Below are 25602 nucleotides of genomic sequence, written 5' to 3'. Positions count from 1 at the left end.
TTTGTCTCCTCGCAGGATGCTGGAGGATGACCTGAAGATCAGCAGCGACGAGGAGGAGGCCGAACAGCAGGTGAGCGCCGCTCGTTCGTTTCCCCGCTCAGATCAGATCATCCATCTTTCCCCACCCTCCGTCTGTGCCCCCCGGCCGCTCATGCGTTCACATCCATTACGTTAAGTTCATCTTCGTCTGCGTGACATTTACTGACTCGTTCATCCGGCCCGGGAATCGGCTCAGCCCTCGCATCAGTCGGCCCATGCGTCCCGACCACCGCTGGGCGTGTCACCCTTTCAGTCACAGGTCAAAAAACAGTTATCTGTCTCTGTATTCGACTTTATTAAGTCTCCTATTAGCTGAACATATGGATGCATGTATTGAATGCTTTTCAAGGCTGATGGAAAATCAGAAGATATGGGCTGAATTCTGAATGTGACCAAATGTGGGTTTACAACCGCATCATGAGAGAGAAACAAGGCACATTGCTCTCGTCTTCTATTCCACGTGGAGAATTTCAAACACAGATGGCTGGACAGACACTGAGGGAGACCCTTTGCCATTGACAAATTCTCGTTAAAGGATCACACTGAAGTTGTACGAGAGTTAGACGGCAACAGCTTGAGCTCCTCTTTCTTACGAGTACCTTTCAAACCACCCTTCTATTCCAGGAACTCTCTCACCGGGCTGAGAGTTTACACGCTGTATACGCTGGGCGATCAAAGCAATGCTTTCCCGTGAATGAGCTTTTCTTAACAGCGTAATTGTACAATGTACCCGCTTAGAAAAGGGCTTTATATAGAATCCCATGAATGTTGACCGGCGCCTCACAAGTCACATCCACCCAAACGGGTCCTCCAGTTGCCATTTTGAAAGTAAATTGCTTTGTTGATGTTGCAAAGAGGTAGTTGTTTACGACGGTGATTATTCATTATTCTAATGCATAATATATTCAATCCCTGAGGCAGACCCGGAGGGCAGATATAAATCCGGTGGGTTCCCGTGAGCGGGCCCCAATGTAAACAATAGGGTTGAGCACGTGGGCATATTGATCAGGCAATTATAAACACATCCTATTTGTGCGTACACGTGTGCGCCTCAGTTATTGACAGCGGATTCAGCTGGAAGTACAGCCTCCCCCGCCCCCGAGGATAAAAAAAGGCCGGCGTCGTCTGGGGGCGCTGCCAAGATGTGGACTCGATGTCGGACCAGCAGAGCGATGCAAGTAAACATGACATAGACATTAGGGCTTATCCGACCGTGGGGCGAGGGGGGGGGGGGGGATCGTCCCTTGGGAATTATTTTGATAAACACGCTCTATTTTTGTATGGACTCTGGCACATTATTTACATGCATGTGCTAATCATTTAAAGATGTATATTATTCAAAGTTATTGATTCATGATGCGACTGTAGCGCTTAGCTGTTGTGTCAGGACCACGGACAGAGACATTTGTCGTCGTCAAGCGCGCGCGTGTGTGTGTGTGTGTGTGTGTGTGGCGGGGGGGGCTCATGTCACGCGTCGCTGTCCGCAGTGCTGAAAGAAAGGCAGCGGTGGAGATCGATTGACAGCCGGGGTATTTCAGCCTGCTGGCCTTCTGGTTGTAAATAGAACCTTCGGCAGCGCTATGCTCAGAGGGCCCCCTGGGGCCCGCCCAGTGGAGCGGGGCCTGACCTGGTAATGTGCACCGCTGATCTGATTTCACTCATAGAGGGACAGCGCTATGAGCGTGCAGCCTGGAGTTTGCCACCTGAATCACTTTGAACTGCTGTGTGTTTAACTCCAATTGATTAATGCATTGATTAATAGAGAAGCCAAGATACTGAATTAAAATGTAGCTTAAACAAAACATTATAAATTAAAGCGAGAAACTAAAACAAAAAATATGTATTTTAAAACGTATTCTCAGTGTTTCACATGAGACCATAATTTTAGTAAGTTATGGTCCCATTTAGAGTAACATAGATGTTACGCAAGGTATGCTTTAGGGCGGGGCTTCCTTGTGATTGACAGATCGAGTGTTCCAGTCTGGGAGTTGTCTTTGTTCCTGTTTTAAAACGTTGACCCTTTCACAGTGTGTTTTTCAGTTCATGATGTCACATTTTTTGATGGCCGATAATGTCTTTATCAACATTGGTTGTTCTTCGCTCCGCTTAAAAAAACTAATTATAAATAATAAATAATAAATGGCGACGGCCAAAATGCCAAACTTGAGGCTTCAGAATGGCCGTCCATAAACTTCCACTTCTTATCTACAGTGCCTGTCTGATACTAATAGACTTTGGAGATGATATGCATCATGGTGTTGTTTTTTATCCAGAAGGTGCGTTTCCCCACGTTAGCCCAATGTTCGTTGGCCAGAGGTCGTGTTTGTCACTTCGGGGCTTTTCTGCATACGAGCGATGCCGTTGTCCTGCTCTTCTTGTCTCTTAATTTTTTTGGGGGCGGGGGGGTTATTGGAAATTGGCCCGGTGGCCCTCTCTCCTCTAATCATGATCATTATGCTCTAATGATGCCAAAGATGAGTTCAAAGCAGCCAGTGGGGGTCGTGCTGCGGCCGTCTCCCCGACTGTGCGGACGGATATCAGCGCTCATCAAAGAGTCCGTGAGATATTTTCTGTTAATGAGAAGATACCGATTCCTCTCATCCCCCTTTAACTCTCCTTCTGATTGTATAATCACTGTGATGGTAGATATGATCATTATAACTGATGGCAGGTCAGTTATAGTGGTTTCAGTTATTATAATCACGCTGAAAGTGGAACTGTTAATTACAGATGGAGTGCATTCAGAGCTATAGCCAAGGACTTCCTTAATCATAGGGGTGACATGTGATCGCTCTTAGCATCAGGATGAATAGACGGGTGAAACAGAAACAGTTCATTCTCATTCCGTCTTTCTCTCATTGTTTTGTCTGAAGTTTACGACAATGCTTTATCCCTCCACACAGCGAAATGATTTGTGTTTTATCCCAAAATCCTTCTTTTCTCTCTTTAGACCTTCAAACATTGGCATCATTTTGGGGATTAAGTGAGACGTCAGTATATTTTCAAATGATTGTTTTACGCTGGGAAATAATCTACAAAGGGTCAGATCCCGTCCTTCCGTTCTTCTCTTTCACAATAAAAGCCTGGGACGCTGCGTGACTGTTGAGCAGAGGGAACTCAAGTTCACATTCAAAGGAAGCTCCCAGTCGTTTAGGCCGTACAGCAGTTCACCTCAGACAGACTCCTACACTGCCCTCAGGGTCTGTCTTTCTCGTATCTATTCTACTATTTGCTATTCAACTATTTACAGAAGAGGAGACTCTATTTACACTTCAGCATGACTTGAAAAGAAAAAACTAAATACTCACCGCTGTTACTGTTCAGATCATGGACATCACTTAAAATAGTAAAAAAATCTGAGAATTGGGGAGAGTTTATAAAGTGAGAAAAACAAAACAAAGGTAAACTATAAAACTATGACAACTTTACCAAATAATGAGCATTACTTATATCTCAGGCATGCTTAATTTGGGTTTTGACTTCAATGACAATGGTAACTAATTTGTCTTGTGACGACCATTGTCTTGTGACGTTACCCATTCATCTGTGGACTGCTGTTTTGAAGCTTCAAATCCGCTGTCACCATCTTGGATTAAGGCCGTCGGCATGTTGTTGTTTTCACAACCAAAGAACGGCAGTTACCTTATCTGATGCTGCGGAGTGACGTAGATGTTGCTCTGGTAGCGGCAACGATCTGTCAATCACAGTGAGTCCGCCCTAAAGCATACTCTGCTTTATGGTCTGTTTGACTCTAAGTGACCATAATTTACTAAATGAACATCATGCTGTATTGAAGAAGACTTGAAACTAGAGATTGAGATAAAAACTCATGTCTACAATGTTTAATGAGGGAATAAATCAAGAGAGAAGTAGAGTCATTTTCTATAGACTTCTATACAATCAAACTTGTTGTGACTAGAGTCGCCCCCTGCTGGTCAGTAGAGAGAATGCACATTTTAAGACACTTCCTCATTAGCTTCACTCGGCAGAACCAGGGGTTGCCGCCTGGTTTTAACATTACCTGAAGGCCACCGTAGTTCTCCAACGCGCTCGGTGGGAAAGGAGGAAGGTTATTCAGTTGGATGCAGTCTGCTACCTCACCACCAGATGCCACTAATTCCTACAGACTGCTCCTTTAAAACTAGATTTAAACTATGACATCCCACAAGCTAACGGCCAAGCTCTATAATGCCGACGGGGTTAGCTGGTCACAGCAAAGAACATGTTTGGGAAAATGATGTAAAGGCTCTGGTGTTCAAGAGGAATCCTCAAAAATAGTTGATGTACTGGAAGAGAAACGAGAGAGACTTTGATATCAAAATATGCCACGATGTAACCGTGCAATTAACACAGAGACACAGGACTATAACTTGTGTCACTGTGTCTCCTGTGGGAAAGTGTCCACCGCACATCCGCCCTCTTGTATTTTTATCTCGTCGTCAATCTCTCTCTCGCTCTCTCTCTCTCTCGCTTTCTCTCTTTGTGACTGATCAACATAAACAGAGAGAAGCGAGCGAGAGAGAAAAGAAGAGATGAAAGTGATTAAGTTAGCTGGACAGAGAGGTAGAGAGAGAAAGACAAAGGCGAGACGAGACGGACCGGTAACAATGCAGGCAGGAGGCGAAGATGAAGAAAAAAAGAAGAGCGAGCGAGAGACAAAAAGATGGAATGAGAGCAGAAGGCAGAGAGAGCGAGAGAGGCTGAGATGAAGTCAGTGGCATTTTTCCTGTGCATGCTTTTAACAGGCTTATAGCAAATGAGTGCATGGTGTATTATCAAGCTTTTATAGCCTGGAGTAAAACACAACACACACACACACACACACAAAGACACACACACTCTTAATCAAATACACACGCTCACAAGCACATACAGTGTACACATGTCGACTTATACTCACACGCATTTACGCCAGCAAACACATAAGTATAAACACGTGCTAAGAGTCTCTGTCTCTCTCTCTCTCTCTCTCTCTCTCTCTCTCTCTCTCTCACACACACACAGACACACACTGTCATTAGTATGCTGTGGCTCGACGCTGTGAGGGCAGCAGAGGAGTATGATGAATATGTTTTTGGCACAGAGCGAGGAGACGGAGGAGAGGGAGGGAATTGAAAGAAAGAGCAGAGGAAGAAGGAGGGATGAACGCGAGAGAGGGGAGAAGAGGACGGTGGAATGGAGAGATGGCAGGGAAGAGAGCGACGTTCCTAATGACTTTAGAAACTGACAGGGGAAAAAACAGCGACCCAATTACCGCTGCAGGGCCGTCCTTTTGTCTCTCTACCCCCCCCCCCACCCCACACACTTATTTCTCTCTCTTCGCGAGCCCGGCGATGACAGATCACCTTGGCTGGAGCACAGTCAGACTTACAAAAGCTCCGTCTTCATATAAAAAATACAGTCTCAGCTGGTAAAAGAATATATGTCCGGCACACCGGGGGCAGCGTGGTCATGTCTGTGGCGCGGCCGGCTCGCTGCTATAACCTTTCGGTGGGTTTCGGGAGGTTGTTGTGCAGTGAATGGAACGTTATGAGACTTAATCCTTCCAACTTTAGGAGATTCAGCTGTGTGGCTGGAAGACCAGTCAACGGGTTAGGGACATTTACATAATAGCACACTGGGTTTGCCAAGGGAGCTGGTTAGTTGAGGCTAAGTGTATGCAGCATTTTGACTCGTTAAAAAAAATTGTGACTCATAACATTAACGATGACTCGGCTCCGTCAAAGTGTCCCAGTCACGGCGATGCGTGTCAGCATGTTCAGCCATTATTCATGAATCAGATTTCCAGGCATCGCTCCTGCTTTGATTAATCACTGCGACGCGCAATCAATCAATCGCAAATCCGACAGACCCTCACGCACCTCGTCTCGTTATAGAAGTAGTGACAGGATGACGGTTTTAACAACAGACTATCCGCTTGTTCCCCCGCAGCTCAAAGTTATAGTCAGTTACTTATTCCATTAATCTATTTAATAGAATGTAATGGCTTCTTCCTGACAATAGTGGAATCATTTTTAGGTGAGGGTAGTTATGGCGTTATATCTGTATTCTTCATGAAGACTGCAACTTTTTCAAGCTGGGGTAGGTAACTTGCGCTAGTAGAGTAGCTAGCAGCGTTAGCAGAGTACCGAGTCATAAGTTAAATCATTAGTTACACGTTACTAGTTACTTCTGAAAATTGTAACTAGATTACTTTACTAGTTACTGCATTTGAAAAGTAACTTCACTACTAGTTACTTTACTTTCCATTTTTTTAAGCAAATGTCCAAATTAACTGCAAAGATACATTTTCAATAATAATTTATTATTATGAATTAATATAATTTCCAATAATAATAATCGCGCGAGTCACACGACACTTCCTGCATGAACAATCTACCGTAAACGTCGGGTTACGAGCCGCTACTACCTTCCTCCCCGCTGTAGCCGGCTGGGGCTCCTGATAGCGCTCCGTCACTTCCCCGCTAACTTCCGCTAGCTCTCCGTTAACTTCCGCTAGCTCCCCGAAAACCACCGAAGAAGGGACCAGGCTCGACACCCGACTCGGGCAGAGGGGACGCGGGCAGTAACAGCAGCAGCGGGCAGTAGCAGCAGCAGCGCTAGCTAGCAGCTTGTTGCTATTGTTTATGCAGGAAGTGTCGTGTGATTTGCGCGCCACTAAAAGAGAACTTTTCGGACTGGTAAAAATGGCTTGGGTAACGCAGGAAAGCGCATTACTGAGGTCTAGTAAAGTAGTGTAGTTACCAATATTTTGAGTGTAATGCGGTACTTTACTTCTTACCTATAATAGTAATATCGCTACTGTAATCCGTTACTTTGTAACTCGTTACCCCCAACACTGTAGAGTAGCTAGCAGCGTTAGTAGAGTACCGAGCAGCGCTAGTAGAGTAGCTAGCAGCGCTAGTAGAGTATCTAGCAGCGCTAGCTCCCAAAGTTGCTAAATCTTGCAAGAAAGTTGCCAAGTCGTCTGCAGCCCGTCAACTTCAGGCCTCTCTCCGAAGCGCCTCCCCCAAAATGACTGTGATGAACGTAAACATTGTTAAACTATTGTTAACACTCACAGCTGTTAAGCTAGCAGCTTGTGAAAGCTGGGCTTGTTACTGTCCTGCGTTTTATTTTTTGCCAAAGCATTTGATTTTTTTCTTGCAGTCACCATGAAATGAAAATTTCAACAAATATTTTAAAAAAAGTTTTAAATACCTCCCCTTCCCAAGGTTTTAGTTCCTCCTTAACGCTCACTTTTACAAGTTGGCCTATACTTACCAACGTTTTATTTTTCCCTAATCTCATCACTTCATATTTCCTCTTTATAGTATTTTTTTTCCTACCTTATTGTAGTTACATATTTAAATGTGAATGTTTTAGTGTTTTCATATACACTACCATATGCTGTATTTTGCACTTTTACCAGTTTGTTCTTTCTATGTGCCTTCTTTGAGATCACCTCTTATATTTGCATCTCATTAGTTTATATTGGTGGCGTTATGTGAGCATATCCCTCACTTAGTTTATATAACCGGCGTTATATGAGCATATCGCTCATTTGATTCTTTAATTTTGCACTCGCACCTCGGTTCATGTATTTGCTCAGTTCTCAGATGTTTTTAATTTAAATTGTATTAAAGCTTCTGCAGAGCACTTGTTTTTCAGCGTTAAAACTACAACCCAAACCACATTCTTCCTGCTATTAACCAAAGCACAGTCCACTGCAGACTTTCAACAGAATGTATCCAGACAAAAAGCAAAGAGCAGAGGCTACTAATCGACCTTGAAACAGAGAGGACTTGTAACAGATGGTCAGCACATACTGCAGTAAACAAGAGTGTGTGTGCGAGGAAGAGGGCAGCATCAATCAGTCAGGTCAAAAGGTCACTCGGTAAAGGGGAAGGGGTGAAAGGGACACAGGCTCAGAGGCGGAGGAGTGAATAGAGAAATCTCATCTCGTTGTCATGTGAAAAAGAACCATTTTCTCCTTTGCTCCATTGCCTTCTGTACACTGTTGGTATTACATGTGTCAAATTAGCACAGGAAGCAGTCAACTCCATGGCTGAGTGATTGTCTCTCTAATCAGATGTCAGTGGGAATATAGAAGTCCTCCGTGGACCAGCTGCGTTGACTCCAGCTGGAAGCTGATGGAGAGATGGAAAAAAAAAAAATTGGAGGGGGGGATATAGAGCCTCTTTGTTTCGCACTCGTGAAAAATCCCGTAGCCGCCAGTGCAACCTCCGTGCAAGAGTTGCATCAGAAAATTGAGGATATTTTGAACCCGGCGTTCAGGTGTTGGAAGAGCTTTAAAGTGTCTCACGCAAAGTAGCACGACAGCGGAGAATTCATTGTTGGGCGGCGCGGGGGCGTTTAAAGCTTTGTTAAATCTGAATCACCGGGGCCCCGGCGTGCTACTCTGCACCCACGTGAGAAGGAAAGGGAGAAGGGGACGTGGAGATTTGACGAATATAAATGCACCGTACGGAGCGGCCTCCCAAAGGTTCACGGTTGTCTTGCTTTTGTCCGGAACAACACCTACAGCCGGGTTGTAGCCGAGGAGATTGAGTGAATAAATACCTGGGTTGTGTTGTTCTTTTTTATTTAAATCCAAGTAAAGCCACCAGCTAGCCAAATATATTCGCTCATAGATCCTCTGCATGAGCCCTGCAAAGTCTCCCAAAGCCAAAGATCTGAGGAGGTTTGTTGTTCTGGCCCGCAGCCGCTCATCGGTACTGGACCAGAAACTTCACTGGTCCAGTTAATCACCTCGTTCTCAGAGAGAGACGGGGAGGGAAACAAGCAGCCAGAGGCGAGAAAAGGAAAGGTCCTGTTTTTGTTTGAGTAATTCATTTAAATTGTCGGGTTTCAGTGCTTGAAGATGAATTAATGGTTGATATTTGCGTGGGGAGAAAAAACAGAACAGTTTTATTGTTTTTGTTTTGTTATCGTAATTGATGTAGTCATGTAAAAAATTCACTCGGAGTTGACGGAGGGAGGAAAAGAGGATGAGAGGGCAGGAAAAGCTTCACCGGCAAACCTAATCAGCCCATTCTTCTACTGAAAGGAGGCGAAGTGTGAATAGGAATAAAGGAGTGAACCGGGGCTGGGGTGAAGAGAGGGAGCAGGAAGGAGACAAGGGAAGGAGGGGATAAAGAGGAGAGAGGGTTCTTTTTTTCCTTTCTCATTTTAATGACAATTAAAGCCCTCCTCTTCTTCTCCTCGAGGAAGAGAAAGAGAGACAATTGAGGGGTCAGAAGAGTGGAGCTTTAAGTGGCTAAAAGGGAAAAGCTGGAAAGTGTCTTAGAGTTGTATCGATTGGTACAGTCTATGATTTATCCTGTAGCTTTTGTTCCCTTCAAAGTACTTCACTAACCTTGTTTATATATATATATATATATATATATATATATATATATATATATATATATATATATATATATATACACACACACACACACACACACACACACACACACACACACACACACACACACACAAGGTTGGCCCATTTTAAGACCCCAAAGATACAATTCAATATCTTTCTTGAATTTATTTTTGTTCTATTCAAATATTACTTGTTCCTTTCTTTCTGGCAAATATTTTAGTTGTGACTTTTTCTTTTCAAAAAATTGGGGAAAAAAAATCCCAGAGACTTGTAATATTGTATTGTTATTCATTGTATTATGATTAAAAGCTCAGATCTTTTTTTTCAAACAATGTCCCTCGTACTTCGTCACACCATCACATGTCACCAACACTAGTAAACGCACCATTTAAAAACAACTAAATGCTCTAAAATAAACTGTTTTACAATGTACATGTTAAAAGTAGTAGTAGTAGTAGTAGTAGTAGTAGTAGTAGTAGTAGTAGTAGTAGTAGTAGTTGTAGTAGTAGTAATAATAGTAGTAGTAGTAGTAGTATTAATAATACAAGCAGCAGCTGCAACAATGGCCCCATCTGTAATGTTATTAAATATCTGGAATATGGCACCCGCGGGAAAAAAATGCATATGGAGGATGAATCATTTTTAGAAAATGTATTTACGCTCCATCTTTTGCAGAACTGTACATGCATTGTGCGGCTACAAACGCACACCTCCCGTTGGGTTTGTGGAGACTTAATGAATCGACTTAAACTGTTAGAGGATCAATACAAGCAGATCTCCGCTCCATCGTTCGTCTTTACTGTCAGCCATGGATTCATCAAACAGCCTCACAGTTGCCACTTCACACGAACACCATTCGACAAGGCGCACACCCGCTGACATCATCATGTCGGTCGTTCATGCTTTCGCTTCACAAACGGATTCATTATATTACTGTATGTGTGTGTATACAGTAATATGTCTGCGAAAACGAAAGAGCACATTTACCCGTGTTCTGTATCCTTTGAATTATTGTCATTTGAGTTCATTCAAAGCAATAATGAAACTGCTAAGCTGTATGTGATAACATTGTTTACGTGTTCTGTGCATGTGTATTGACAGGTGTCTGAGAAGCCCAAAGCCAGAGGTCCCGCCCTAAGGTAAGACAACTAGACACTCTGTGCTGTAACGCTGTGCTTTATTTAAAGGGGACATCCCATGAAACACATTTCCAGTTATTGTGCAAATACTGGAGTCCCTACCAGCTCACAATCTGTGAAATCAGACAACCCAGTGAGGTTTTTTTGTGGACTGCCTCGATGAGAAAACGTGTGATCCTACCAGCCAATCAGATTCGGCTCCCCTTCCTATGTCACGTGCAGGCGCATTGGAATATCTTAGAATATACTGTGGAGCATCTCCACCCGCTGTGAGAGAACTACCTTTGGAAAGGTGCACCATATTTGTTCTCAGAAGCCAATCAGAGCAGACCGGGGGTGGTCTTAAAGAGACAGGTGCTAAAACGGAGCGGTTCAGTCAATGGGTGGAAAAAGGTATATTCAGACATTATGAGGTAAATAATGTTTCTTTTGAACATTACAGCATGTTAACATGTTCTACTGGAAAACCCAAAACATAAGTATGAAACTGAAAATGTGCATGATGTGTGCCCTTTAACTCAATGGTATGTATCTACTGCGGAGCAGAGATGTTCACATGTTGTAAACACAAGCTTCTCAGATGGAGTTTGTTACATGAGAAATGTAACGGCTCTCGGTGTCGTCTGCATGAAGACACAGTTCACATCATGCTTCTGCAGCAGAGAGCCTGGTGGCCGGCGTATATATAAAGTCAGTGCGTGACTTTCAGTATCAACCACACAACAAGCTATAAATAAATGCTCTTTGCCCCGAAAACATGCAATCGAGGCGAGCCGCTCTCGGCGGCGGCCGATTCTCTGTAGCCGTTGTTTGAAGCGCCGTTAAGGTCAGAGACGTCACCGTGGCTGCGGCTATCTCGTTAAATCTCAAAGATGAAGAGGCGAAGGTTACCGGATGACGGTTAAGTTGCGGATCAAAGACTCCGTCCAGGGTTTGTAACGTCTGAAGGTTACTGCGAATGCAACCGCCATTAAGCGCTCTGGAGGTGCCGAGGCTCTAATTCACTGAAACATCTGCGGTGGCAGGTGCCCACTCGACGGCCCCCAGCCGCCGGGCCGCACTCGCTCCGTACCGCTGCTGGAAATTAGGCAGCAGATGTCCCCTGTGCTCGCTGTTTGTAGGCTGGCGCATAAATCTCTCCACACCTGAGCTTCTGCAGGCTCACCTGGGATGATATGGTTGAGACGTAAACTCCGGTGTATCACTGTGCATAAATACATCCGCGACGGCAGAAGGTCAGTGAGGGAGATTTACGCAGATTTACTAAACGTCGTCTCATTACGGCCTAACAAAAATTCCACTTGTGTCGTTCATTGGAAAACAGAGAGCATATGGGGAACATTTGGGTGAACATCAAGGCGGTGTGCGGTTGAAAATAATAAGCTTTGCCCTGGCTTAATGTTAGATTTATATTTCACTTATTAAGAAAGAGTTGCTTTGAAATGAAAACATTTAGTTACTTGTTTCCATTGTACGCTACCTTCTGCTTTTACTACGTTTAAGAGAGAAATGTCTAACTTTTAGTCTGCCAGCGTTATTCTACAGCTATAGTTACAAGTCACCTTGCAATTTTCATATTTAAAACTCTGCTTCCTACAACGTGTCATTTTCTGCCTCTCGGGGGTCTCTCAATCAAAACCACAACAATGTTCGGCGATGAAGACTAATTGAGTGAAATAATTTGTCAGATATGTTTTTGTCCGTTCTTCGGGGGAAGAAAACAAGTGACTCTGGTGAGATCTTTGCAGAGTAATCATCGATCATATCCTTGAAGACTGCAACATTCCAGGATTTTTTTTTTTCAAAAGCCAAAGAAAAGAAGACAACTTTTTATACTAAATTTGATATTGATGTTGGCAAAATCTTTTGTTTATAATCATAAATTGAACAACACAACTACGTAATTTGTAGCAATAGTGTGATTTACCCTTTGCTCTTTTGTTATTAGCTTTGCATACTCTCCCCTCTGAACTGAAACAGTGATCTTTTGTTTAATACAATAGAAATAAAGTAGAGATAAGTAGCCAGCTGGGGTGAATAACTTGACGCTGAGGGCTGGTTTTCCTCCTGGTCCTCTCCGCTGGTCTTCACCACCGTTGCTGTCAGCCTCCCCGGTTAGGATTCCCTCAGTGTTACTGAGAGACCTCATGAAACGGTTGCCTTCATTAAAATGAAAGATTTCTCCATTTTTAAATATTGTTGGACGATTTGGATATTGTATGTACACAACGCAACAAAATATATAACATAGGTCCACTTGTTTTTAGACATTTTAATACGGAAAGGTTACATACTATTCCTTTATGGGCAAAAAGAGAGACAAAAGATGCAAATCTATAGAAGTGCGAGGGTGTTTTATTCTGGAATTTCAAATCGAAATGTAACAACACAGACTCGGTTTGACGGAGAATACGAAATAATTTTCCCCGTCTGATGATCAGTGGCAGAAAATAGCAGAGAATATTCCAGCATCGTTCTCCTGGTTTCAAAGCCCAACGTGAGGCAGAGGACTCCTTGTACTTGTCAATCACCCCAGCAGGGGGCCGGAGCTGTGTGGAGGATTCTTTTGTTGTCGTGGTTGCAATGTCCTCACTTCATCACCCAGAATTCATATACTGTCCCGTCAGTACAGGCTTAAACATGATAAAATACATATATATACAGTATATTGATTATGAGTTCACCTCTTAAAGGAACCTGTTTTTTGGTGTTTTATATAGATCCATATTACCCCATGTTATTGTCTATTCTGACGCCAGAATCTCAATGAGGCTTTAAATCTCTGGCTGATCCCAATTTGTAATATAGACTATGGTACCAGGATGAAGACATGTTGATGAGCAACCGTCCATAATCATTTCTAGTTTCCGGTCTTTTCTTTGCCACATCTCGAGGTGATAACGTCTATTTCTATTTTTCCACAGTTGCACTCTGTGTGGGCTACATGTTGTGAGACATTATTGTCTTCCTGTAACATCTTGGGGGAACATGTCACCTAATTAATCATCAGAAAAAAATGACGGTTGTCTTCATAACATCGCCGAACATCGGGAAGAATTTGTGTAAACAGCTGATTTTTAGCGCCGAGATCAATTTTTCATAAGTTCATCTTTTGCTTGCAATGTGTTGTGAAGCTTAGCCTGGTGCATAAGAATATAAGAATCTTTTATAAATGAGGCTCGTTGTGTTCACAGTCTGAAGGCATTAGTATGCAAGTCTGGAGTGTGAGCGTGTGTGTGTGTGTGTGTGTGTGTGTGTGTGTGTGTGTGAGAAAGAGCGTGTGCTGTGTGTCTGTGTGTGCCCCAGGCCATGTGTTACTCTGCTACCGCTAATGAGCCCATTCACTCTGCAGCCCAATCTACTGAGCAACACACACACACACACACACACACACACACACACACACACACACACACACACACACACACACACACACACATATCCAGGGGGACGCTGGGACTAGAGATGCTGCGAGCGATCCACTGGCTATATCCCCCATGGAGAGCAACACACACACACAAACTCTCACCCACACTCCTCACACCATCCATACAGACGCACACTTTTTATTTTTTTAATCCTTGCTCTGACAACCTCACCCACATACCAATCGTTATTCTACTGCCACACACACTCGTACAACCACCCACCCTATCCATCCCACCCTAGTGTATGTTCGACCGTATCATTTTCATATTTCTGCTCGGTAATTTTTAAAATCTTTGCGCGATCTGCTCCCCTGTATATCCTTCAGTGTATCCTATTACTCCATATTTTCTGATGAGGAAAAGTACCTGGATTTATGTAAATTCTGTCTTTTTATTCCAATTTATTTTAGTAGTAATAGCATTAATTCATGACCGTGTGAGTCTGTGAGAAAATGTTTTAACTTGACAAAAAGTTGTGCTTGTCCTGAGGCTTTATGACTCCCAATTTATTCATACACAGAGACAATGGAAGAAGGAGAGTACACCCAGAGTATTAGCACGCTCACGTTGCTAGCAGGCGGCAACTCACCTCTGTATTGGACTCCTAAAAGACTTGAGTTTGTTAAAAAAAAAATGCAACACACCTGGTCACTCAAAAAAGTAGCAGGAGTTCATCAGTGTGTCTCGGTGACGGAGTGGCATTATGCAGTAGCTAACCGCGAACAAGTTAGCCATGAGCACAAACGTCCTCAAAGCTAGCTGGACGTAAGCTAACTGTTAGTTCGCAGTAAGCTAACTGGCATTTAGCGTACTGGCTTCATAGCTGGTTGCTAACTGAACAGTTCACACAATGTATTCCATATTTTAATATCTAATTAACAAACCATATTACAGTATTAGCGAGTGTGAATGTTTTGTTCACACTTGAGTGTTTGTTTGGTCCTGTGAGACTGATGCTTTTTGAACTACATTATCTCTTAGGGTAATGAAAGAAAATGCCGTCTCAGCCTTCTTTCAAGTGAATGACGGTGATAACGGTGTTATGAGAGCCACCCTTACAATGCTTTTATACTTTTATTTTATGCTAATAGAAGTTTGCTTTTGAGCTCAGTTTTTTATTGAGAATAATTTAGCTGCTGAAACGCAAACCTGCTGGGAAAATAAATCAGCTGTCTCTTTTGACTCCTCCTGCGATGTCAATAATCAGAGATGAATGTGCTTCCAATCACGATCAATAATACAACATGCTCATGATGTCGGCAGGCTGGAAAACACGGGCAGGTTAAGCAGCATGGATGCAACCTGCCAGTCAGGTGATTCAAGTGTGACACGAGTTCAAATGTGAAGCACCTCTTCAAACAGCGTTGCTCCTGCTGCTGCCAGGGAGCATTACACTACATATGTAGCAATGGAAACCTATTATAGCCTTCCCCACAGTGCTGCCCGGGGCAAACACATACACATAACCTGAAACACACACATTCCCACACTGCTGAATGGAACCCATCAGCAACTGTGCTTGTGAAAAAGTGAAAAAGTGTTATTTTTCACGACAAACCATCTACAATAGACGATTAGATTTTGGCTGAATAAGTCCTATTTACACGGGAGTCGTAGTAGTAAAGTCTATATTTGACTTACATGTACTGACATTATCCCAGAGGCTGTAATCATTTCTCAAAATGTTTTATTGAAAATTTCTGCTTCATTCCATATTTGTTGGCATTTAGCCTTTTAAAAACATTGAAAACATTTTCTCCACTCCGCCGCATGCGACTTTATTAATTAACGGGGTAGTCCAGCAGCAATAACAGCACCATCAATTACTTTTATTGTACGACAATAACACAAAAACATAGTAGCCAATAGGCATAGCCAAAAACGTCAGAAGGTATGACAACAGTCATTCAAAGCTTCATTTCTTTGAACCTCTAAAATGGCATTTGATGATTCTCTAGTCTTTGTGACGTGTAACGAGATGAGCTTCCTCAGTTTTGCCCCCCAAAAAGCTGTCAAAACTTTATATTATAAGTGCCAATGCAGCCTCTAAAATGATTGACCGGGAAAGAGGCAGACAGTAGCCATTGAGAAAACAAAAAGTCCACACATCACCAAGACGCGGTACTACACATACACGGTAATGATATAGCTAATCTGTGGTGGAATTTATACTTTGACAAATTCTTCATTTTACAAATTATCCCACAACGATCTCTCTAATTATTACAAATTACTAAAGGGTCCCGAGGTAATACTAGTCCCATGTGACTAGGGTTTAACTTTGCTAATTACATTATAAACCTTGACGATTTGTTCTGAATGATTAAAAGGATAGAAAACACGTTTCTGATGATTGAGACACACAAATACAAAGACAAACAATGTATGCCAGTCTGGGTCTACCTCTGCATTGAGCTGTACTGAATAAGGACCTTGGAGCATTTTATAGCAAGGCACCAGAAATGGAATCATAACTTTATGGCAATTGTGTCAAAACAAAGCCTCCACAGTTCCTTTCTTTGCCTGCGTGTAACACCATGACGGCAGTCAAGAGACGCTCCATGCTAATGTAGCCGAGGGTTCATCACGCGCCTTCACTGTACAATAATACATAGTCCGTTAGTTGGCATAAGACTGCAACCACTTCATTCTTGACTTGCTCGTCACTCCAACAACTCCTCCTCTCTTCTCCTTCCGTTTTCCCCTTCACAATAAAAGCCTGTACACGATTTAATAGCTTACACTAGCTAACGGGCTTTCAGCAATACTCTAGCTTTGCTAGCTATTCAGCACATTGCTCACCAACCTAATTAATCTTAGCTCCAAAGCTTCACTTTAGCTTCAAAACTTCACACATTCACTTTAAAGTTGTTCAAAGTTACTAACATGTCAAGCAAAACTACCAAAAGGAAACAATGAGAAGAAAACCTCCTGAGAGAAATAATAAAAAAATAAAAAATCAAGCTAGCAAAGTGCATCCACAAATACAAGTGTTGCTGTGTTTCGTGTTATAGAATATTTTTGTTTTACAGTACATTATAATATATGTGCTTCCACAATAATATATTAGCTCCTCTTTTAAAAATATTCTAAAACTGTATTTCTGCTTCCCCAAAAACGTTCTCCCTTTAAGAATTAAGAACAAGAACATTTTGAACCTGACTTGGCTCTCCATTAATTTCAAAGGTATCAAAGTGTTTCAGATGGTGTCATTGAATAAACAGTCTAATACGAGATTTAATCAAATTATTATAAATCTTTTGTCCACATAGCGTTTCACAGGGCTTTACCGTATAATTCCCCGTAAATTGAGCGGTGTTCCTCCACTTCTGGTACATTTATGCACCAGCGCCTTGTTAGCGAGTTAAGAAGCCTCAAACATTTGGTCGACTGCAATGGAGTAATTTCAATAATTTCATAAATCCCCTTGAAAAAGCTCCCCAAATCATAGATTTACACGCACCTGTGAGTCGGGTAAACAAGCACACATGTGCATGCTGGAGTGTACACACACACACACACACACACACGAGAGAGAGCGTGAGTGATTGAGAGAGAGACGGAGAGGAGAGATTGTAAAGCCAGCTGTGCAGCGGGAGGCCCTGCCAAGTGGAGGGCAGAAGCAGCGAGCTGAAGGCAGACGATAAGATGACAGATGAACTCAGCCCAGATGGCTTCCACATCTTCACTTCACAATCCTAAAGCACCGCTTTAATTCAACATTTATTCTCACCCAGTTCCTCCGGCCGTTTTGAGAAGCCCTATCTACCTGTTTTTCTTTCCCGGCATGATCCTTCCGCCGCACACCCTGTTGCGTCTTGTCCCTACTAGCGGCACTTTATCTGAGCGGTGGCCCGTCTGGTTCAAAGCCAGCGGCTCCTTTTGTTTTTCAGAGGCTCATCGGTTCGGTTTTCCTAGCAGAGGCGATCGGGGAGGAGGAATAAAAGCTGTAACTGTCTATTGTCTCTTGATTGGCCTTCCTACTTTCAATTCCTGCCGGCTAATTAACGGCAACACGGTCCCAGCTGAACAGTGTGACACAGATGGACCCTGGGAGGTTCAAAGCGGCACATTATGATTGTAGGATGCTAGCATCAGCTAATTTTCTGAAATCATGTATGAGGAACGAGACTATACATAATTAATAGATCCACGAGGTCGATACAATGTTGTCAATATTGTATCTCCTTTTAGTTTGGTCCTAATGTAGGTTCAAACCTTTTCTACCCTGCACGCTATGTCTGAGAATACCAAACACCTTTTATTCTAGTTCTTATGCTTCGAGACGGCGTTCAGGACACAATTTCTCCTTAACGCTTTGAGGCAGTGTCTTCAAATTTTGCACAAAAATGTCCAAGAATGATCTGATTCAAATGTTGGAGGTCAAAGTTCAAGGTCACTGTGACTTCAAATTTGGCACAAACATCAACTTGGATGAACTGATCAGAATGTGGTGGTCAGAGGTCAATGTGACCTCACAAAACATGTTTTTTGGCCATAACTCAATAATTCATGTGCTAAATATGACAATGTTATATAAATGTCTAAAAGGATACAATGACAGTGATGACATGTTGGACAAACATGGATGTAAAATGCAACAAGAGTGGTTACTGAAGGCATACAACAGCAGGGCAGTAATTACAGTTTGTTTAAAACTGACAAAACTGTCAAAAATATCAGAATTTGCTTTGAAAATTAAATGTGTGACAAGGATCCTAAAGTGAGGACTCAACCTCAATTGTAGCTAGTGGCCTGTGTGTGTGTGTGTGTGTGTGTGTGTGTGTGTGTGTGTGTGTGTGTGTGTGTGTGTGTGTGTGTGTGTGTGTGTGTGTGTGTGTTGCATTAAAGCTATCGTGCTCAAAACTCTACTACTGCCGTGTTTAAAATGTTAATTTATTTCCGCAAACAAGATGAAATATAAAACCTGATCAACCTCAAACTTGAACAGATTCTTTCTAAAAAAAATGAAAGGATGGTGGAGGTGACGGAGTGCACAAGGGAGGCCCGAGCCTTCAGGATCAATGGCTACAGGTGGTAAAGAAGACATTAGCTCGAGTCAAGGTTGAACATGAACAGTGTCAGAGTAGAGGGGAACCGGTCCTGACATCCCGTCTCTGGCGACCCGACAGGCCGCTGCAGTAAACATCAGACCGCTGCCAGGTCCTGTGGGGATGTCGTGCTGCGGCTCTCACTTCATGTCTGCTGCAGAAGTCAAAGACGTAGAAAAGTTCAAACTTGACACAAAGGACGGCTTGAAGATGAACACAACTTACAGGTGGCATTCTTAAATATAAATCAAATTATATATCAGGCTCATTACGTCATCATCTTATCGAACGCTATATGGACATGACTTCATGACCTTGGTTTTGCCCATTGTGTTTCCATGCATTTTTATTTACATAAGAATGCCGCCAACCCTTCAGCCAACAGGATGCCAGAACAAACAGCAGCGCTTTCAGTACTTTTATAAAGCTCTTTTTTGTTACCAGAGCCAGAGAGTGCATTTTCCTTATTATTTTTGCCTGTGTGGGTTAATTTAATTTATGTTATTATAGGATATCTTAATATGTATTTCACCTGCCAATTCCAATGTCAGAATATTCTTAAAAAATCCTTGCTCTTTGGCGTACTTTGGTGTTGTTATATTATCATTCTCTCAGTTGCATAACATGGTAATGAAATTACAATAGTATATTTTATCACAATTATTTCTGGGACAATACATCTCCCCCACAATGCAACACTGATTGTACTTGGACCTGCTTCGACTCCCAAAGGTTTGGCTTCTCTTTAACAACAGCTACAGTTCAGCTATGAATATTTTATAGGGTTTACATCAGTCAACCATTTCAGTTACATTTAAGTGGCTGAAAATGCAGACTGAACTTTTGACCCAAGTAACGAACAGTGGACGTAGTAAATGTACTCGTAATGAGGACTGATCACGCGCTGTAGCAGCGTGGAGGAGCAGTGAACTCACAGGTCAAATGTGTGCAGTAATAATATTTCAACATTAATCTTGGCTGCTTTGCTCACTTGCTACTTGCCAGTTAACTTTCCTTGTAAAACAAAACATTTATAGTTTCATGAACTAATGTTCATGAAACTATAAATGGATTCTCGTGCATTCGGACTGAAAACAGCACCGTGTGTGCGGGGAGAATACTGAGAATACATGTTAGTGTTATGAGACTGTGGTTATCACAGTGACAATAATTTTAACCGTCGTGATGATCATAAGTTCAGCAGTAAAAAGAAAACACCATTAAAAGTAATCTGTGATTGTATCATGCATTTGATTGGCCAATGAAGATGATGTAGCATCGCCAAGCGTTAGCGCCCCAGTTGCCTCGATGAAACGCGCTCAAAGTCTTCGGAACAAGCCGATAGCTTGGCCTCCGACTTTGGCTGCTCTCTGCTTCTTCGTGGCCAAAGAACTTCACACTCAACTAGGGCTGCAACTTCAAATTGTCTCCATCATGTAATCGATTCATTGCTAGTTGTTTGGCCTAAAGAATGTCAGAAAAATGGTGAAAAATAGCCAGGAATGTTTTCCAAGTCTTCAAATGTTGTTTTGTTTTGCTCCACGTTTTTTTTCAAAAATATTATTTCAACTGATTATCAGTTGGAGATTAATTTAATACATTTAAGACAATGAATCGATTAACAGATTCATCCGTTGCAGCTTTAAACTCGACCGTAGCGAGCTCTCAATTATCGCAGCATCTACGTAGCGCCCTGCTAACAGATTTCCCGTCGGCTCGCAGGAGCTCACACTCCAGACTGCTCCCTCGCGTCCTCAGCAACACACGAGCCAGAAGCCCATCGGACGAGCGGCTGGAGAGAAAATCCAAGGACGGACAGACGGAGTGAGGTTTCAGCGTGTGTGTATGCGTGTGCGTGTGCGTGTGTGTGTGTGTGTGTGTGTGTGTGTGTGTGTGTGTAGCCTCGTAGGAGTGAGAAACCACTCTGGCTTTCAGGACGTTCCCTTTCACTGATAACACATGTGAACCTGCATCCGCACAACAGTCTTTTGTGTGTGTGTTTGTGTGTGTGTGTGTGTGTGCAGGTGACCCCTCAGGTGTACCGTAAACAGACACTTTATCCGCTCGCATGCCCGCTCTCCACTTGACCTTGTCGACCGCGAACACTGGCAGATGTTGTAAGCCACCGCGCACCAAAGTGCGGCCGCGAGCTCGTGAGCATGTGGGTGTCGTGTGGAGCTCGCGAGGCCCGCTGGACATATCAAACCGGCAGATCGTTTTCGCGGAAGCTGCGAGGGGCCTTTCATTTCCCTGCTGCGCTTGTGATTTTTATCGCACAAACAAACAGACAAGACACCGGAGCCTCCGCCGGAGCCCGGAGATCTGACAAAGGTTATTTCGTAAGTCGTATCTGTGTTGCTTATGCAACGGAGGGAAGGCTCCTAAAGACACAGAAGGCCGGCGCTGATGTATAAGATATAGAAAAAGGTGTGAAACATGGAAGAAATGCCCTGCATTAATCAATAAATTCTCGACGCATGAACCAACATAACACATATTATGGGGGGGAGAAAGATTTTGAGATTATGATGAGAGCTGAGGTAGAAATACATTCACAGGCATAACTGAATGGAAGATACAAACATGTTTACAAATGGATGAAACTTTGCTTTGGGGATAAAGAGTACTTTGCATATATGATCTATCAAAACTGACAGCGAGTTCATTCCTGGATGAAGTTTATACGTCTCAACTTCAACAGAACGCAGCAGAAAGATGTGTCTAAAATGTCCTGTAAAAGCTCCGTCAGTCGGCACCAGCTGGCGTCGCATTTTAATTTGGCACCGACGACGGCATTAAATTATTTTCGACGGCTGATGGCTGATTCCTGAGAAAAGAGAGGAGAAGAAAAAAAGAAATAGAGGAAAGCGAGCCAGATGTAATGCTTTCACACACACGCACGCACGCACACACACACACACACACACACACGCACACACACACACACACACACGCACACACACACACACACACACACACACACACACACACACACACATTCGTCTCCTTTCATCTTATTCCTCCAGCACATACTGTTTGTGTTGCCAGAATGAAATAGGCTAGAGAGCACTCATTTGAAAAATCCCATCGAGAGGAAGAGACGCTAGCGCCGTCCTCTGACTTCACACGGCGCTATTTAAACAAAAAAACAGCACAAACATATCAGTGTGGGGAAATATAGACTCGTCTCACGCTTCCAGTCGATGTTATCTTCTTCTTCTTTTTTTTTGGCAAATGAATACGCAATAAAACAGACGAGAGTCGAGTTTATTAAATGTGCCGGCACCATTTTATACGCGTTTGCGACCCGTTGGGAGAGTTTCTCTCATCAAGGCAAAGAGACGTTTCCTGTTGTAAATATAGGTCGGCGAATGAAGAATTGAAGGCAGCACACTTCTCAGGCAAACCCCAGAAACATCCCATCCGTCTACAGAGCCACTCGTACTTGATGTTTGCTCTCACCTTGATTTCTTGCCAAGTGTCGTATCGACAAAGTGGGCTAGCCCACGAGGGTGGCTAGTGAGGCTAGCCCACTTTGGCTAGCTACAAAGTGAGGCTAGCCCATGAGGGTGGCTAGTGAGGCTAGCCCACTTTGGCTAGCTACAAAGTGAGGCTAGCCCACGAGGGTGACTAGTAAGGCTAGCCCACTTTGGCTAGCTACAAAGTGAGGCTAGCCCACGAGGGTGGCTAGTGAGGCTAGCAGACTCTGTAGCTAGCTAGCCAAAGTGGGCTAGTGAGGCTAGCCCACTTTCTCTCGCTACAAAGTGAGCTAGCCCACGACGGTGGCACTCATCAAACAATGAGGCGCTTTAGATAAAAAAGCTTCCACCAAACAGAGTTGTTCTGGGTGTCCGAGGCGGCCCTTGAATGATGACTATAATAGAAAACTTTTTGTTCTGAAAGACAAGTTCCCACTTCCACCTGAATGTTTCCTGCCATGGAGGACGCTGAGGTCGTAACCTACGGGGACATACTACATATGTTGATGCCAGTGGTTTGTTTTATAGATCTGTTTTTCCCAGCTTCCGAGACTTGTGTGCTGGGTTTTGAAACAGCATTCAGACTTTTATGTTGGGAGATTAAATGGTAACACTTTGCTTCATGGGTAAGTGCCTAGTTTCCTAGTATTTTTTTAATCTAGGAAACAATATTTTTTAAATCCTGCCCACGGCCAGTCCAGGTCAAAATAAAGACTTTTTCCATCCACTGCTGTGATGAGAATATCAGGCTTTGGGTGCACAGAGATAAACAGCTGCTGGGCAATAATTATCTAGTCGACTGCCATCAAACCATTGCAGAGGAGGAGGGAAACAAACCTCAAACAAACAGAAAGAGTGATTTAAATATTAGTCTTTATATCTTAATGTAGTAGAAGGGTTAAGTCTCTCGTCCTGTATGTCTGATGCTTTTGTCTGCCCCGCTCTCCGTCTCCTCAGTGGAGCAGCAGCACGGTGAGCGTTAAAGTTGCATCCTTTGTTAACACGTTGCTTTCATGAGGTCAAACAGAAAACTTGACTTTTTATTTAATTAAATTTCTTTTGATGCGCAGATGGAAAATAGAAGAATAAAAGAATGGATTGAAGGTCACTTAGTGACTGCTTTGGCACAAACTTTCATTTCACACAAACTCAAGAAGTTGTCAGTTGACAGTGAAGAAGAATAACACATTGCTGTAGTCAGTAGCGTCTTTGGGATTAGAACCCATGATAGCGATGCGTCTCCTCTACAGCAGAGCGCTGCGGCTGACTCGCAGCACTCTCGTTACATAATTAAAAGATTTTTTTAAAGCCAATAAGGAGGATTTTTTTGAAACACCACAAGTCCAGGATGTGTCTCTTATCACCATCTGTCTGGAATCTGTCTCAGCCTTCCAGTAATCCATGTACGAACAGGCTGTTCACTGTAAAAAAATAAATGAAAAAATAAAAAACGGAAACAGTGTTTGACGTTCCCGAGCCAAGAAACGTCACGTCTCAGTGATTTTTACATGTAACTTGTCAGATTACATCTTGTTTGTGTTGCGGGCAGCGACAGCAGCTGATGAACACAACACGTCCATTATGGGCCAGTAGAACGTGGTTATGGGGCTTTTAAAGACGAGAGCGTCGGACCAATCAGAAAAACCAGACCCTGTTTAACGAGAAGGGCCGTGTCTGACTGACGGGTGAATGCACAAAGAACGGATAGCAGCCGCTTTCTCCCCGTCTCAAGGTCCGATGCACTGATGACATTACGGGGGCAACGCGCCCATAAAGAGTTGCAGCCGAATGCAATTTGCCCTTTATTTGGCGTCCGATTGCAATTATTCTGTCAGGGAAGTATAAATGTTGCCTCCACGCCATGCATGAACAACATCAACGGCAGACCGCGAGCCCCAGGTTCTGACCGCCGAGGTGCAGAGGCATCCGTCAAAGTTTCAGACAAGGAATATAAACGTGACAGAGAAAGAGAGAAACCCTACTCAGGGTCTAATATGCCGTGACCACAGGAATGTCCCGGCATGACACTGCTCTTAAAATGTGCTTCATTTCCCACCAGCTCTCTGAGGATGCTACTTATCTCACTGTAACCGCGTGGCTCCAGCAAAGCTCCGTGCAGTGGACTGTTTTATGCAATGAGCCTTGATGGGGCCCACTTTGGTGCCAAATGTGTGGCAGTGCGGCGCGTTTAAAGCAGCGCTGCTCAATATTTTGATATGAACAAAAGATCAAATGACCCTGTGTGATGTGTCGAGGTCATCAGCTGACTCCGCAGTTAAAGATGCCTGTGAGCATCTTTAACCTAGCAGCTAGAGAGCCGGGCGTTTTTTCTCAGGAGTTGTCGGAGACCCAAACGGAGCTAAAACACTCCTATTCATATCCATTCATGGCCAGAGACAGTCAAAATGAACGCTCATATCTAAACCTAAACAGTCTGCCATACCAACTTTTTGGGTGATACAATGTCAGTTTGTGTTTACAGCTTGTTACTTGCTCCTAAGTGGCAAAAAGAATCAATTAATGACTGCAGGTTTCAGGATGATCGGTTCTTAATATGGCAGATGTTTCTCTTCCAGCGTCGTCTTCAGCTCTCCTGTTGTTTTTCATTTCCCTGCCTGCAGTAATATAATGCCAATTGTGCTTTCGGATGTGCATGAATAACGTCCCCTGGTTATTTTGAAACAACGCGGATGAGAGGAATTGAAAGCGTCCTGCTTTGAGAGACGGCTGAGCGTAATGAACAACAAAACTCTCTTAATGGGATTTGTACATCTGATTACGCTCCGTGTTTTTATTGTGATGCTGATTTCCCAGCCAGCACCAGCAGTGAACTCAGACGGACAAGATCTCGCTATTCTCTGTAGCTATTTGCATTGTTTAGTGGAACCGGAGTCTAACTAGCTTTCTCGTATAATTATGAAACATTTTCTGCCGCTCATGTGTTTTCCAAACACACGACTGGCGGTGATTTCGCGGGGGAGCGTCTGCATCGGGACGACCGGAAAACACACACACTCGCACACAAGCATGTATACGGGGAGATTAACTCGACTCTTTGCCAATATTGTTTCAGCGGCGATGCTAATAGAGCAAAGT

General features: G+C 43.3%; 1 protein-coding gene across 1 annotated transcript in view; it reads left to right on the top strand.

Annotated features, from left to right (window-relative positions):
- Window positions 1–25602, top strand: part of aff2 (AF4/FMR2 family, member 2) — a gene marked incomplete at its 5' end in the record, with an annotated part of 139361 nt that overhangs the window by 85349 nt on the left and 28410 nt on the right. Inside the window, 2 exons of the mRNA XM_079228227.1 lie at window positions 16–70; window positions 10511–10548. Of these exons, the coding sequence (XP_079084353.1) occupies window positions 16–70; window positions 10511–10548 (93 nt within the window). The remainder of the gene's footprint in view (window positions 1–15; window positions 71–10510; window positions 10549–25602) is intronic.

Source organism: Taurulus bubalis, assembly GCF_910589615.1.
Source record: "Taurulus bubalis genome assembly, chromosome: 13".
NCBI lineage: Eukaryota > Metazoa > Chordata > Actinopteri > Perciformes > Cottidae > Taurulus > Taurulus bubalis.
Note: the sequence above shows the minus strand (reverse complement) of the source record. Positions and strands in the feature narration are given on the sequence as shown.